Here is a 15,250-nt window from a genome sequence, read left to right as displayed (position 1 = left end):
GCGGCAAGATGACTGTGGATTCCACAGACATATGCAGGAGTGATGCGTACCAATGCTGGTGGGGCCAGGCTGGAGTTATCAATATCACCAAAGCCTGTTCCCTACATATCTTGAGGAGTACCTTGTGAATGAGCGGAATGGGCAGGAATGTGTAAAGGAGATGGTCTCCCCATGGGAGGAGGAATGTGTCCGCGATGGAACCTGGACTGTGACTCACGAAGGAGCAAAACTGCTGACGCTTCCTGTTGTGCCATGTGGCGAACAGGTCTATCTGGGGAAAGCCCCAGAGATGGAAGATGGAGTTTGCGATGTCCAGGCGAAAGGACCACTTATGGCTGTGGAACGACCTGCTGAGATAGTCCACCAACTCGTTCTGTACCCCTCTGAGGTATGATGCTTGCAGGTGTATTGAATGCTCTATGCAAAAGTCCCACAACATGAGGGCTTCCTGGCACAGAGGAGAGGAGCGTGCACCTCCCCTTTGTTGGTATAGAACATCGCCGTGGTATTGTCTGTCATCACCGATACACATTTCCCTGGCTGCATGCCAGGCACACTGCTCTCAGCTCTCTGACATGAATGTGGAGAGCAAGCTCTGCCTGAGCCCAGAGGCCTTGAGTCCTGAGGTCCCCCATATGTGCTCCTCAGCCCAGAGCTGTGTCCACCCTAGGGAGAGAGACGGTTAAGGGCTAGAGAAGGGGATCCCTACACATACTACCTGTGGGTTGAGCCACCACAGAAGAGAGTCGAGAACCTGGTGAGGCAGGGTTATGACCTGGTCCAAATTGTCCCAGGCTGACCGATATACTAATACTAGCCATGACTGAAGAGACCGAAGTCTGAGCCTGGCATGCTGCACCACATTCATACAGGCTGCCATGTGTCCTAGAAGTTTCAGGCAGTTCCTTGCTGTAGTGGTGGTGAACTGCCTGAGACCTCAAATGATGTTGCCGAGAGCTTGCATCTCACCTCTGGGAGGTATGCTCTGGCCTGGGTCAAGTCTAGCACCATTGCACCAGGTTCTGCCGCTGCAGTGGCCACAGTGCCAGGTAAGCTCATCTCTCCCGTCATGACCTGGACTTCCTGCTCCTGGTTGTGCTGGAGCAATAGGAGTTGGACTCTGACCCTGAGGTCTCCAAAAAGGAACACCACAGAGGAGCTGTACTTCGGAGCGCCGAGCATCAGGAGCTAGAGGACCAACTGGCCTCTCATTCCCGAACGACTGGTGTCAGAGGGTGCTGTGGAGAATGCGAGCACTGGAACAGCATAGCCGGTTTCCTTCTTGACTGTACTGCAGGGCGGACCAGTGCTGTCGACGCAGGTATGAGGTGCAACAGGTCCTCAACCATGTTAAACACCTACAGGGTTGATGGGAGCTGCAGCTGCTGACTCCTGAGGTCTACCGAGCAGGGTGAGGCCAGACTCAACCGCCTTTCCGGGTCAGGAGTCGACAAGGCCCTCACAGGTCGGCAGGGCTCTATATTGAGTGCCATGAAGGCATGACTCCAGAGGGGGCAGATGCCAACCAGGAGTGCAAGTAGGGTGGCACCCTCCCGTACACAGTACCAGCAAGAAATTTTTAGTAGGTACGGGGTACCGGAAAGAGTTGGGGCTAACCCTCGCCCCCCACTCCAGGGCGGGTGTGGGGCTGCGCTCTGCTCCTTAAAGGAGCAGAACATGTCTAGGGAGGGCATTCATTCTTTATATGGCTTTAACAGCACAATATGTATGCTAACAAACTTAAACAAAGGCTTTGTTTAAGTTTGTTAGCATATGTATTGTGCTGTTACTGGTCAGGAGTCCTCAAGAGGGGAGTGGGAGGGGAGACAGAAGGTGTTTAAGCAGTGTTTTTTTATTCTGTTTCTCCTCATTGTTCTGAATTATCCATGACATCAATATTGCATCACATCGAGTCCAAATCATTAGAAGAATGCCTCTGCTTGCACTGACCAGAGGATGTTTGGATTCTGATGTCAGCTCAGTTCTGAATCCTGGTGGGAATCAGGTATTGTCCCCAGTGTACATAGAATTATTCTTTGCAGCCAAACTAGTCTAACATGCATTTTGTTAACTGGAACTGGAGCAGCAAAACAAAAAAAACAAATGCCTCATTTTCCAGCTTCGTGGGTGAGAGAATTATAAGTGAAGATTATAATGCTGGACACTGAAGGCCTTAAACCAGCTGCCTGGGGAATCTGCCAAGAACTTTGCTGAAAATATGTTTCTCATCTTAGCAATGGAGCTAAGACTTATCACACATCTGCTCACCTTTATTTGAATGAAGCTCCTTCTGATCTGACAGCTCAGACATTGTCAGTTTCGTCCTGAACAATTTCCAAATGTGGAACCTAATCCTGAAAACCCTTAATCATTTGATCAATCCCATTGAAGACAATGGAACTATCTGCACGACTAAGGACCACCTTTATGGACTAGTTTCAGAGTAGCAGCCGTGTTAGTCTGTATTCGCAAAAAGAAAAGGAGTACTTGTGGCACCTTAGAGACTAACAAATTTATTAGAGCATAAGCTTTCGTGAGCTACAGCTCACTTCATCGGATGCATTCTTTATGGACTAGTAAGAGTTTCAGGAGTCTGTTCCTATAAAGGAAGTTGAGTCCCCCATTAAAATGAAATGTTTGGGTACAATACCATAAAGAAGTTTAGGATACAGTTCTACTTAAAATTTGTCTTTTAATAAGTCATACGTATGCTGAAATGGCTCCTCGCCCAACTCTCATGTTCCATATAAACCGACTGAATACTACATATTTAGGGACAAAGTGAGTAGTTAAGCATGTTGATGTTTGTATATACAAAGGGGGGTGTCGGAGGGGACAGTGAGAGAAAGGATGGCCCGGGCTGGGGGCAGGGCAGGGAGGCATCACATGGAAGGTCACATGGGGAGGTCACGTGCCCCCCGCCCCTTGTGTCTCTCCCATGAGGGCAGTACCAGCAAGAAGTGATTTCTACTTGCATTATTGGTGCCGACCCAATGGATGCTGCTATGGGAAAAAAATTCTGGCTGCCGTGCACACGCGCACACCTAATTGGAATGGACTTGAACAAGTGCTCAAAGAACTATTTTATCAATTATTTGTTTTATGGTTTCAATTTATTTTAAGTAAACAGAAGAAAAATGGTCTACAAAGAGTTCTTAGTGTTGGTGTATAAATCACTCTAGCTGAGATGACAACACTAATTTTGCTTCCTCTATCTCAGAGCACAGCCAAAACTAATAGGGTTAGTCATTTAGGGCTGATCCTGCACTTCTCTCAAAGCACCCATTGCCATAATGCCGAGTTTTCAAAGAGTAAGGAGTGCAGGATTTGGACCTTTGTTCTAACAAAGGAAACTTGGGTCCAACAGCAAAAATAAATAGGTGTTTCTCTTTCCAGTATTCTTATCAATCATGGGGAAGCTGCTTTACTGAATAATTGCTGCCCATGTTACACATTGAGTGGAATACCCTTGAGAAACTTTGACAAAAATGCGTAACTGTTAGACTACTATGTCCGATGTGATTTGAATAGTTGTCTCACTCATACAATTAATGAAGGTACTTAATTTTATAAATAGGAGTCATGGCAATATCTCACCAAGGTTTAGCTCTCCTCCAGAGTAAAAGTAATGATTTCAGGCGCTATATTTGAGTGCTAAGATGTCCTTGGTGCTACCAGTGGAGGTTGGATAGCTGATGTCACTGAAAGATGTTCCATTGATTTTAGGCAGTATCTCCATCATCATATTTAAAAAAAAAATTAAGAGTAAGCAGAAATATAAGAACCCAAACAGAAACCAAAGTAGTTTAAATCTTCATATGAGGTAGTACAAATATCACTTGTTTAAATGCTCTTTTTTCAAAGACACTGTCAATTTTGTGGTTATCATACAATGGTAAATGCATAAGGCTGCCTGATCCTACTTCCATTAAAATCAATGACAAAAAAGTTAAACCCATTGCCTTCAATGGGGACAGGATCAAGTTCTAAACATTTAATAACATTTAATTCTAAACATAATATATGCTAGTATACTAGTCATTTAGTTTGCCAGGTATGTATGCATCCGATGAAGTGAGCTGTAGCTCACGAAAGCTTATGCTCTAATAAATTTGTTAGTCTCTAAGGTGCCACAAGTACTCCTTTTCTTTTTGTGAATACAGACTAACACGGCTGCTACTCTGAAACCTATTCATATATTCATGTTACTTTTCCAAATATAAGCACTTCATCAGATTTATTTTGCACTTTTCCCACCCAGTTTAATAAAAAATGTACTTCTATGTTCACATAAGACATGAAGTTTGCCAGTGTGTTTAGTAGGCTTAGTGTCAGCAGTTTCTCAGTTACTATAAGTTTCTTGTAAATAATCTAAATATGCTGCTACTTCATGGTGGCCTTTGATAAAACTAATTCTGAGAGCTGGGATTAGTGGGGATCCATCTGTAATGAATCACTGTTGATCAGAATAATGCTAAAACATTGGAGGTCTCAATCTTACATTCCCTGTGGACCCAAAAGTCCCATTAAATTCAGTATAAGTTTTGAATATGTAAGAATTACAGGTTTGCCTTTTATCTAATGGAAGTTTATTGCCAGAGTATTCTTGACACCTCAAAATGAAACAGTACAGTCAAAATTCTATATAAAATTCCACCTATATAACATAATAAGTAAAAATATACACCTTGGATGCCACACCAAGAGACTCTGAACACAATTCTAACAGATACTGACTTCTGGCACTGCACTAACCTGAAGCCACAGAATGAAAAATATCCTTCTGTATTATTCAAACTCTGTTCTGAAGACAATTATTAATTTCCTCATGGGCTTCTCTGTGGTGCTCATCACTAGAATATCTGAGTGCTTCAAAAACCCGAAGAAGAGCTCTGTGTAAGCTCGAAAGCTTCTTTCTCACCGACAGTAGCTGGTCCAATAAAAGATATTATCTCACCCACCTTGTGTCACAAACATTAATTTTTCTCCACATCACCCTTGTGAGGTGAGGGAGTAGCATTATCCACATTTTAATGACCCAATCATTGCAGTTTTTTGAGCACCACTATATATATACACATGCATTTGATATCTGGACCCCAGAGAGGTACAAGTCCCATTTATTCTTACCAGAGATGCATAGGAATTCTGGTAGTCATTTGGCATGGAAGAGAGTGAAAGATGTAGCCAAAGATTAATAAACTGGACACTTCCAGTGCTTTGAAGCTAGGCCACCTGCCACTAAAAATATTAAACTAAAAACAGCACAGCAGCCAACAGGTGAATCACAGGCCACCTATAATTTCTTATATGTAACGAGAACCAAAAAGCCATTGCACTGGAACCTTATTTTTAATATACATAATATACAATATGTCAGACTTATGACACAATTTGTTCCTCAGAATTGCGTTGTCGAAACTACTTTTTCCCCTAGGAATCAATGGTATGAAGGGGGGATTGGTTCCTGAACTAAGGCTCGATACACTATTTTCAGCACAATAACCCATAGTTTTGTACTAAATGAATTATAGATGACTAATGTTGTAACATCAATGTATTTACTGTACACTGTGTTTTGTAAACAGCATTCAAACAAATATATAAACTCACATGTGCTGCTCAGAGTGCTGGCAACACAGGCTCAGAAGGCCAGGGAGAATGGCACACATGCTGAGCCTCAGCCAATCACTGTTCAAGCTTTCTGATTGGCTGAGCCCGGGGCCGGAAGCCAATCAAAAACAAGCAGCAACCCTATCTGGCAACAAACTATCCTGCTGCCTAGAAGCCAATTAGAAGCAACCCCTTCCAGCTCCATACCAGTATAAGGCAAGCGGCAAGTGATTTCAAGCGAACTTTATGCAAATCGATTCACCTAAGGGTGAAAGGAGCCGGCAATTGAAAAGCGTCGTAAATCTGGCATCCGACGTACGTCTGGCATCGTAAATCCGAGGGTTTATAATGCATGTAATTAGTTAAAAGAAAAGGAGTACTTTTCAGACTGACACTGCTGCTACTCTGAAACCTGTCATATAATTAGTTAGTGTGCGCCATCTAGTGGGGCACCAAAAGAATGTTCCATTTTTTTTTTTTTTGCAAAAACAGACTCCAATGAGAGACTGCTGAATTGGAATTAATTTGCAAACTGGATACAATTAATTTAGGCTTGAATAGAGATTAGGAGTGGATGGGTCATTACACAAAGTAAAACTATTTCCCCATGTTATTCCCCCACCCCACACCGTTCCTCAGACCTTCTTGTCAACTGCTGGAAATGGCCCACCTTGATTATCACTACTAAAGGTTTTCTTCCTCCTCCCTCCCCTCCCCCCCGCGCTGGTAATAGCTCATCTTAAGTGATCACTCTCCTTACAGTGTGTATGATAACACCAGTTGTTCCATGTTCTCTGTGTATATAAATCTCTCCACTGTATTTTCCACTGAATGCATCCGATGAAGTGAGCTGTAGCTCACGAAAGCTTATGCTCAAATTAGTTAGTCTCTAAGGTGCCACAAGTACTCCTTTTCTTTTTGTAATCTTACAAAAGATTTTGTAATGCTTTTCCATCATGCCATCTAGGCATCTCACAGTAAAACAGTGCAGCCAAAATTCTATTTAAAATTCCACTTATATAAAACAAGTACAAATATTAAGACACTCCTTTGATGCCACATCAATGGCTTTCCCAAACAAAAGAGTTTGGCACACACTTTTAAAAGAAACTTGTTCTGTAGTTCAGTAAAGACCTGGAAGTTGCACACTTCACAAACCTGGAACCAGAAAAAATACATAGCCATCACCCTTCTGCCTGAGGAAACCCTGAGGCCAGAATTCAATCTCCCTCAGAGGGCAAGAGGATGTCTATGATACCAGAAACTCAGTAAAAGACATGAAACTTACTATTATGGTAGTAAATTCTGTGATAAAACCCATAATAAATTATAATGTAGCTATAAAGTAATAGTAATTTCATTTTGTTTGCTGGCTTTTTACCATATTTATTAAAGGAACTTTTTCTAGATACACTACATACTGATTATGATGAACCATTATAGGAGTTCAACAATGAGCATATATATTTGCTAAAGAAATAACACCACATAAATAGAACTGCAGCAAAATGTATACATATGCATACACATAACCCCCACAATGATACTGAGAAACTGTTAATAAAAGAGGCTAAATATATCCAGAACCATCAAAATGCATAATGGCATTATTGCAAGGCTTAATCCAACTTCCCTTCGGGTCAATGAAATAACTTTGGAGGTATTTGGAGGTAACAAATACGATATCTGATATAGGTTTCAGAGTAGCAGCCGTGTTAGTCTGTATTCGCAAAAAGAAAAGGAGTACTTGTGGCACCTTAGAGACTAACAAATTTATTAGAGCATAAGCTTTCGTGAGCTACAGCTCACTTCATCGGATGCATTTGGTGGAAAAAACAGAAGAGAGATTTATATACACACACACAGAGAACATGAAACAATGGGTTTATCATACACACTGTAAGGAGAGTGATCACTTAAGATAAGCCATCACCAACAGCAGGGGGGGGAAGGAGGAAAACCTTTCATGGTGACAAGCAGGTAGGCTAATTCCAGCAGTTAACAAGAATATCAGAGGAACAGTGGGGGGTGGGGTGGGAGGGAGAAATACCATGGGGAAATAGGTTTCAGAGTAGCAGCCGTGTTAGTCTGTATTCGCAAAAAGAAAAGGAGTACTTGTGGCACCTTAGAGACTAACAAATTTATTAGAGCATAAGCTTTCGTGAGCTACAGCTCACTTCATCGGATGCATGGGGAAATAGTTTTACTTTGTGTAATGACTCATCCATTCCCAGTCTCTATTCAAGCCTAAGTTAATTGTATCCAGTTTGCAAATTAATTCCAATTCAGCAGTCTCTCGTTGGAGTCTGTTTTTGAAGCTTTTTTGTTGAAGTATAGCCACTCTTAGGTCTGTGATCGAGTGACCAGAGAGATTGAAGTGTTCTCCAACTGGTTTTTGAATGTTATAATTCTTGACGTCTGATTTGTGTCCATTCATTCTTTTACGTAGAGACTGTCCAGTTTGGCCAATGTACATGGCAGAGGGGCATTGCTGGCACATGATGGCATATATCACATTGGTAGATGCACAGGTGAACGAGCCTCTGATGGTGTGGCTGATGTGATTAGGCCCTATGATGGTATCCCCTGAATAGATATGTGGACAGAGTTGGCAACGGGCTTTGTTGCAAGGATAGGTTCCTGGGTTAGTGGTTCTGTTGTGTGGTGTGTGGTTGCTGGTGAGTATTTGCTTCAGATTGGGGGGCTGTCTGTAAGCAAGGACTGGTCTGTCTCCCAAGATCTGAGAGAGCGATGGCTCGTCCTTCAGGATAGGTTGTAGATCCTTGATGATGCGTTGGAGGGGTTTTAGTTGGGGGCTGAAGGTGATGGCTAGTGGCGTTCTGTTGTTTTCTTTGTTGGGCCTGTCCTGTAGTAGGTGACTTCTGGGTACTCTTCTGGCTCTGTCAATCTGTTTCTTCACTTCAGCAGGTGGGTACTGTAGTTGTAGGAATGCATGATAGAGATCTTGTAGGTGTTTGTCTCTGTCTGAGGGGTTGGAGCAAATGCGGTTATATCGTAGCGCTTGGCTGTAGACAATGGATCGAGTGGTATGATCTGGATGAAAGCTAGAGGCATGTAGGTAGGAATAGCGGTCAGTAGGTTTCCGATATAGGGTGGTGTTTATGTGATATCTGATATAAGATCAGATTCTGAAGAGGATAGAAGGGAAGGAAATTGCCTCTTCTTAAAGTATAAATAGACTGCTTTGCTTTTATTAAAAATTTTATTCAGTTAATTGTACAAAATACATATGAGATAGTGGGTCAAATTATTCCTTGGTGTAACTCCTTTTATTTAAGTGCTAATATGAATTAGTCCCCTTGTATGTTTTTTGGTTTCAGCCATCTTTCCACATGTTCAGTATTACTGGATCTTTTAATCAGGCTAGGCTTGATTAATTTTACATGCATTTTCCTGCATATCTTCAAACATTAAGTTTGTATACATACAGGAACTGCTGGTGTTTGTGAAGACATATCTGCAGACGTAAAATCAAAATCATGTCCTTGGCCATCTTACTAAAAATAAAAATGGGGAGCCTAATAATTTTACTTTTTAAATATAAAATTAATTCTGGTCCAGATGTTGTAGAAACAATTTCAAAGCCATTAACTCAGAATCCAACTTTTAAAGATAATTAGTAATGAAAGAATTATCTGGTAATATGAAGGAAATGGGACGATATGGAGGTATGACTATGATAAGAACACTTAGGACTTATATAGCACTTTACAAATGTTAACTAATTGCAAGAACTAAATGAGGTAAATATCTCTTTTTTGTAGACAGAGAAACTGAGGCAGAGAGGTTTGTGATTTGCCGAAGGCTGCATAGTAAATGGCAGAGAATGAATTAGAACTAAGCAATCTTAGCTCCTAGCCTTGAACACCATGCTACTACCAGGGTTTGTCACATATTTTCGTAGTGTGAATGACAGTGTCTTGTGAACCACCACGGCTCCCATTCGGATGGGCACCTCAGATCAATATTGTGCAAGCCACCTGCCCCTTAAGTTGGGCAGACCACTTGCCTTCCAATTTTTACTGTGCAACACGCCTGTGGTAACAAATAATAGAGTATTTAGCTAATTTTTATTGCCCCACGGGTGGCTTTGCTTCCTGACAGCAGTTCCTCTTTCTGCATCCTCTTACACAGCAACAAATACTAGGACTCCTTCTTTCCAACTCTTTTTTTAGGCATCTAAGCTATTCTTTCAGTGAAGTACATGGACAAGTGAAGTGGGCCACTTTTAGCCTGTAAAAGCAGCTAGAAAAAAGGAGCGCCATGTAACCACCCAGCTCTTTGCAGACAACAGTTTGATAAATGCTGTTCTGGAGCATGATGCTTGCCTGTGACTCTGCTGGATGGATCAGGACATTGGCAGAAGAACATTTTTCAAGTTAGGGAGCATATCCAAAATACATCATTTTAATGGGTGCTTTTAGAAAAGAATCCATTAACTTTGAAGGACTAAGCCTCCCCATGGTTTTCCACATAATTGATTTTGAAATTAATAATAGGATAAAAAGCCATTCATCTCTAGGTTCACAGTCTACTTATTTTTATCAAATACCTGTGTTAAGAATCTGCGTGAAAAATAATTTGGGGTTCTCAATCCAATTCCCGGTGGACAGCTGTCCATATCATTGGCACCCACACTGGCAGTGTCAAAACATAAGCCAAGGACTGAATAAGCAAGAATAATCATCTACTGTCCCACTTCAAGAGATGGCTTGTGATCCCATAGACCACATCTGAGACATATTTTTAGTGCTGGGTGCAAGAAGCTTGCCTGTTCTGTAGATAATTAGAGGGTGTCAGTCTGTTACATTATCAGTCTTGTTTCTTTCACAGCACCACATTAACTTGAGTTTCTATTAAAATAGAGCTAAGATAATGTTTTAAAAATGAAAATATCAGCATGATTCTTTTTTTCTAAATCAACAGTTGCAGTCTCTGCTTCTACACACACTTTTTTTATAGGGGGAGGCACATATTTTAAGGGGAATTTTATGAAGTAACATACAGTATATAGTATTGTTAAGACAAACACACTTCTAACATTTATTAACTATCATGAACAAAATGTTACTTCCACAGTTTATTGCATATGAAGTCAAAAACAGGATTTACAGAAGTCCTCATAAACTGAATCCAAGATCAGTGCTTGCATGGACTGTTCATAATGATGTCTAAGGCTAGTACAGATTGTATTGATAATAATAAAAGGAGATTATTATTTCTATATGCAAATCCCACATGCTTTAAGCACATAATACTGTCAGCAAAGTATGTAAACTCAACAAGAATATCAATAACTGAAGATAGGGTTAATAAATTATGTAAAGTACAGAGTTTTGTCTCTGTAGTCACATACTCACCTGCAGAATTATCACCTATTCTACCCTCCAAAGTTATTTTGCTGGTGGACAACTCTTCATTTTATCCATCTTACCAGTGAAAACTACAGACTAAGATATTTCTTTCATTTTTCTGCTAACTAATGCCAGAGCAATTGTAACAGAGGAAGTGACTTTTTTACAAAAAATACCCTACATGAACATGGATATCTACTCTGAAATGACAGCCTTTCAGGAAATGAAAGATTACAAGTTGCAGGATATTATCTGTGGCTCTGCAGTGATCGGGGATGAGTTCTTTAGTGAAAGAACAGAAAACTGTTGGCTGAATGCCTTCCCAGGAGTTTTATAAGAAAATGATGCTACAATAGATGCAAAGAGATGTACACATCCTGAACCACTAACCAGAGGCTGGTCCCAAAACTGAAGAAATGGTAAATCTAGACACTAAGCACAGCAAGAAAACTCAGCTAGGAAAACAGTTGTATGTGAAAGATAACACATTGACCACACAGCTGATGATAACTTCAGAAATCAAGTCAGATTCACACTTGATGTAACTCCATTGACTTACATGAAGTTAAACCAGGGTTTAATTGGGCTCATTGTGACTACAAGAAACAAACAAACAAAAATATCAAAGCTAATAAATTACAAACCCCAAGACCACTTGAGGTTTGACTGGTTTCAGTTTCACTCTTAGAAGCTGTTTCTGAACTCGGGAATGGGTGGCCCCCACTAATGAGAGCTTCCACATTTTTGTTCACTTCTCAGTGAAGCAATTCTATATCTTATATCCCCCCAGAGTTACAAGGTTGCTGCCATCAAGTTCAATTTGAATGAAAAGTCCCTGATTAGAGAGACAGAACAAATGCAGAAGTGAATTGGTAAATTTACTTTGGGTGCTACCGGATCTTTTTTGCAGTGTTGTTGTAGCCGTGTTGGTCCCAGGATATTAGAGAGACAAGATGAGCGAGGTAATGTATTTTATTGGACTAACTTGTCTTGGTTAAAGAGACAAGCTTCCAAGTTTACACAGGGCTCTTCATCAGGCCTGGGAAATGTACTCAAGTGTCACAGCTAAATATAAGGTGGAACTGATTGTTTAGTTCCACACATTGGAACCATCAGCAGTAGTAATACATATTGTAGGAGACCATTCAAGGTGAAATGGCCAGTTAATACTTCTGCAGTCATAGGGGGAAAAGGGTGATTAATAATTTTACAGCTTGTTGTAATGAGCCATAAATCCAATGTCTTTATCAAGTCCATGGTTTTTAGTAAAAAGAAAAGGAGTACTTGTGGCACCTTAGAGACTAACAAATTTAAGTTTAAATTTAAATCTAAGGTGCCACAAGTACTCCTTTTCTTTTTGCGAATACAGACTAACATGGCTGCTACTCTGAAACCTGTCATGGATTTTAGTGTCTATCAAAGTTATGAACTTAAGCTCCCAGGCTCATCTTTTGAAGGTGTTGTTCAGGTTATCTTTGAGGATGAGGACTTGAGAGGTCAGTTAAAGAGTGAGCACTTAGAAAAGTTTTCATCCTTAGATGACAAGGTGTTTTTGTCTTTTATCATTTTTCAATGAACTCACATGGAAAAATATATGTGTAACTCTAAAACATTCTAAAGAACCCAAGAGCAAGTAAGTCTAAGGAGGACTTTTCAACCTCATCAAGTAAATTTATCAACAAAGGGGAATAAAGTCATTATAGACAAACTATTTGAAAAGAAAACTACATTTTTCTCCTCTGTTTGTTTTACAGTGCCTTCAAAGCATGCCACCCAAAAATTAAGAGCTTTTACTTTGCAACTGACTGTCTTGAAGAAATGAATAGGTAAGTTACTTCTATTCTTCATGGGACCCTAATAATTTTACTGAGATATGTGGAATAGCACAATGTAAGGAAAATATCATATCAGCTTTTCTAGGAACACACGTCACTTGGGGAACATCATAATCTCCTACGATAGTGCTTGGGGTGTGCTATAGACCTCCGGGATCTAATTTGGATATGGATAGAGCCCTTTTTAATGTCTTTAATAAAGTAAATACTAATGGAAACTGCATGATCATGGGAGACTTTAACTTCCCAGATATAGACTGGAGGACCAGTGCTAGTAATAATAATAGGGCTCAGATTTTCCTAGATGCGATAGCTGATGGATTCCTTCATCAAGTAGTTGCTGAACCGACTAGAGGGGATGCCATTTTAGATTTAATTTTGGTGAGTAGCGAGGACCTCATAGAAGAAATGGTTGTAGGGGACAATCTTGGCTCAAGTGATCATGAGCTAATTCAGTTCAAACTAAATGGAAGGATTAACAAAAATAAATCTGCAACTAGGGTTTTTGATTTCAAAAGGGCTGACTTTCAAAAATTAAGGAAATTAGTTAGGGAAGTGGATTGGACTGAAGAACTTATGGATCTAAAGGTAGAGGAGGCCTGGGATTACTTTAAATCAAAACTGCAGAAGCTATCGGAAGCCTGTATCCCAGGAAAGGGGAAAAAATTCATAGGAAGGAGTTGTAGACCAAGCTGGATGAGCAAGCATCTTAGAGAGGTGATTAAGAAGAAGCAGAAAGCATACAGGGAGTGGAAGATGGGAGGGATCAGCAAGGAAAGCTACCTAATTGAGGTCAGAACATGTAGGGATCAAGTGAGACAGGCTAAAAGTCGAGTAGAGTTGGACCTTGCAAAGGGAATTAAAACCAATAGTAAAAGGTTCTATAGCCATATAAATAAGAAGAAAACTAAGAAAGAAGAAGTGGGGCCGCTTAACACTGAGGATGGAGTGGAAGTTAAAGATAATCTAGGCATGGCCCAATATCTAAACAAATACTTTGCCTCAGTCTTTAATAAGGCTAAAGAGGATCTTGGGGATAATGGTAGCATGACAAATGGGAATGAGGATATAGAGGTAGATATTACCATATCGGAGGAAGAAGCAAAACTGAAACAGCTTAATGGGACTAAATCGGGGGGCCCAGATAATCTTCATCCAAGAATATTAAAGGAATTGGCACCTGAAATTGCAAGCCCATTAGCAAGAATTTTTAATGAATCTGTAAACTCAGGAATAGTACCAAATGATTGGAGAATTGCTAATATAGTTCCTATTTTTAAGAAAGGGAAAAAAAGTGATCCGGGTAACTACAGGCCAGTTAGTTTGACATCTGTAGTATGCAAGGTCCTGGAAAAAATTTTGAAGGAGAAATTACTTAAGGACATTGAAGTCAATGGTAAATGGGACAAAATACAACATGGGTTTACAAAAGGTGGATCGTGCCAAACCAACCTAATCTCCTTTTTTGAAAAAGTAACAGATTTTTTAGATAAAGGAAATGCAGTGGATCTAATTTACCTAGATTTCAGTAAGGCATTTGATACTGTGCCACATGGGAAATTATTAGTTAAATTGGAGAAGATGGGGATCAATATGAACATCAAAAGGTGGATAAGGAATTGGTTAAAGGGGAGACTGCAACGGGTCCTACTGAAAGGCGAACTGTCAGGTTGGAGGGAGGTTACCAGTGGAGTTCCTCAGGGATCGGTTTTGGGACCAATCTTATTTAATCTTTTTATTACTAACCTTGGCACAAAAAGTAGGAGTGTGCTAATAAAGTTTGCAGATGATACAAAGCTGGGAGGTATTGCCAATTCAGAGAAGGATCGGGATATTCTACAGGAGGATCTGGATGACCTTGTAAACTGGAGTAATAGTAATAGGATGAAATTTAATAGTGAGAAGTGTAAGGTTATGCATTTAGGGATTAATAACAAGAATTTTAGTTATAAGTTGGGGACGCATCAATTAGAAGTAACGGAAGAGGAGAAGGACCTTGGAGTATTGGTTGATCATAGGATGACTATGAGCTGCCAATGTGATATGGCTGTGAAAAAAGCTAATGCGGTTTTGGGATGCATCAGGAGAGGCATTTCCAGAAGGGATAAGGAGGTTTTAGTACCGTTATACAAGGCACTGGTGAGACCTCACCTAGAATACTGTGTGCAGTTCTGGTCTCCCATGTTTAAAAAGGATGAATTCAAACTGGAACAGGTACAGAGAAGGGCTACTAGGATGATCCGAGGAATGGAAAACTTGTCTTATGAAAGGAGACTTCAGGAGCTTGGCTTGTTTAGCCTAACTAAAAGAAGGTTGAGGGGAGATATGATTGCTCTCTATAAATATATCAGAGGGATAAATACAGGAGAGGGAGAGGAATTATTTCAGCTAAGCACCAATGTGGACACAAGAACAAATGGGTATAAA

The 15,250-nt window shown here is 40.5% G+C and overlaps 1 protein-coding gene across 1 annotated transcript in view; it reads left to right on the top strand.

Moving 5' to 3' along the window:
• The window catches only part of LOC119861898 (connector enhancer of kinase suppressor of ras 2-like), a 479,757-nt gene that overhangs the window by 420,006 nt on the left and 44,501 nt on the right, over positions 1-15,250 (top strand). Inside the window, exon 20 of the mRNA XM_043492113.1 lies at positions 12,743-12,814. Within this exon, the coding sequence (XP_043348048.1) occupies positions 12,743-12,814 (72 nt within the window). The remainder of the gene's footprint in view (positions 1-12,742; positions 12,815-15,250) is intronic.

This window comes from Dermochelys coriacea, chromosome 9, assembly GCF_009764565.3.
Source record: "Dermochelys coriacea isolate rDerCor1 chromosome 9, rDerCor1.pri.v4, whole genome shotgun sequence".
NCBI classification, from domain to species: domain Eukaryota; kingdom Metazoa; phylum Chordata; order Testudines; family Dermochelyidae; genus Dermochelys; species Dermochelys coriacea.
The sequence above is the reverse complement of the archived record's forward strand: the minus strand, read 5'-3'. Positions and strand labels throughout refer to the sequence as shown.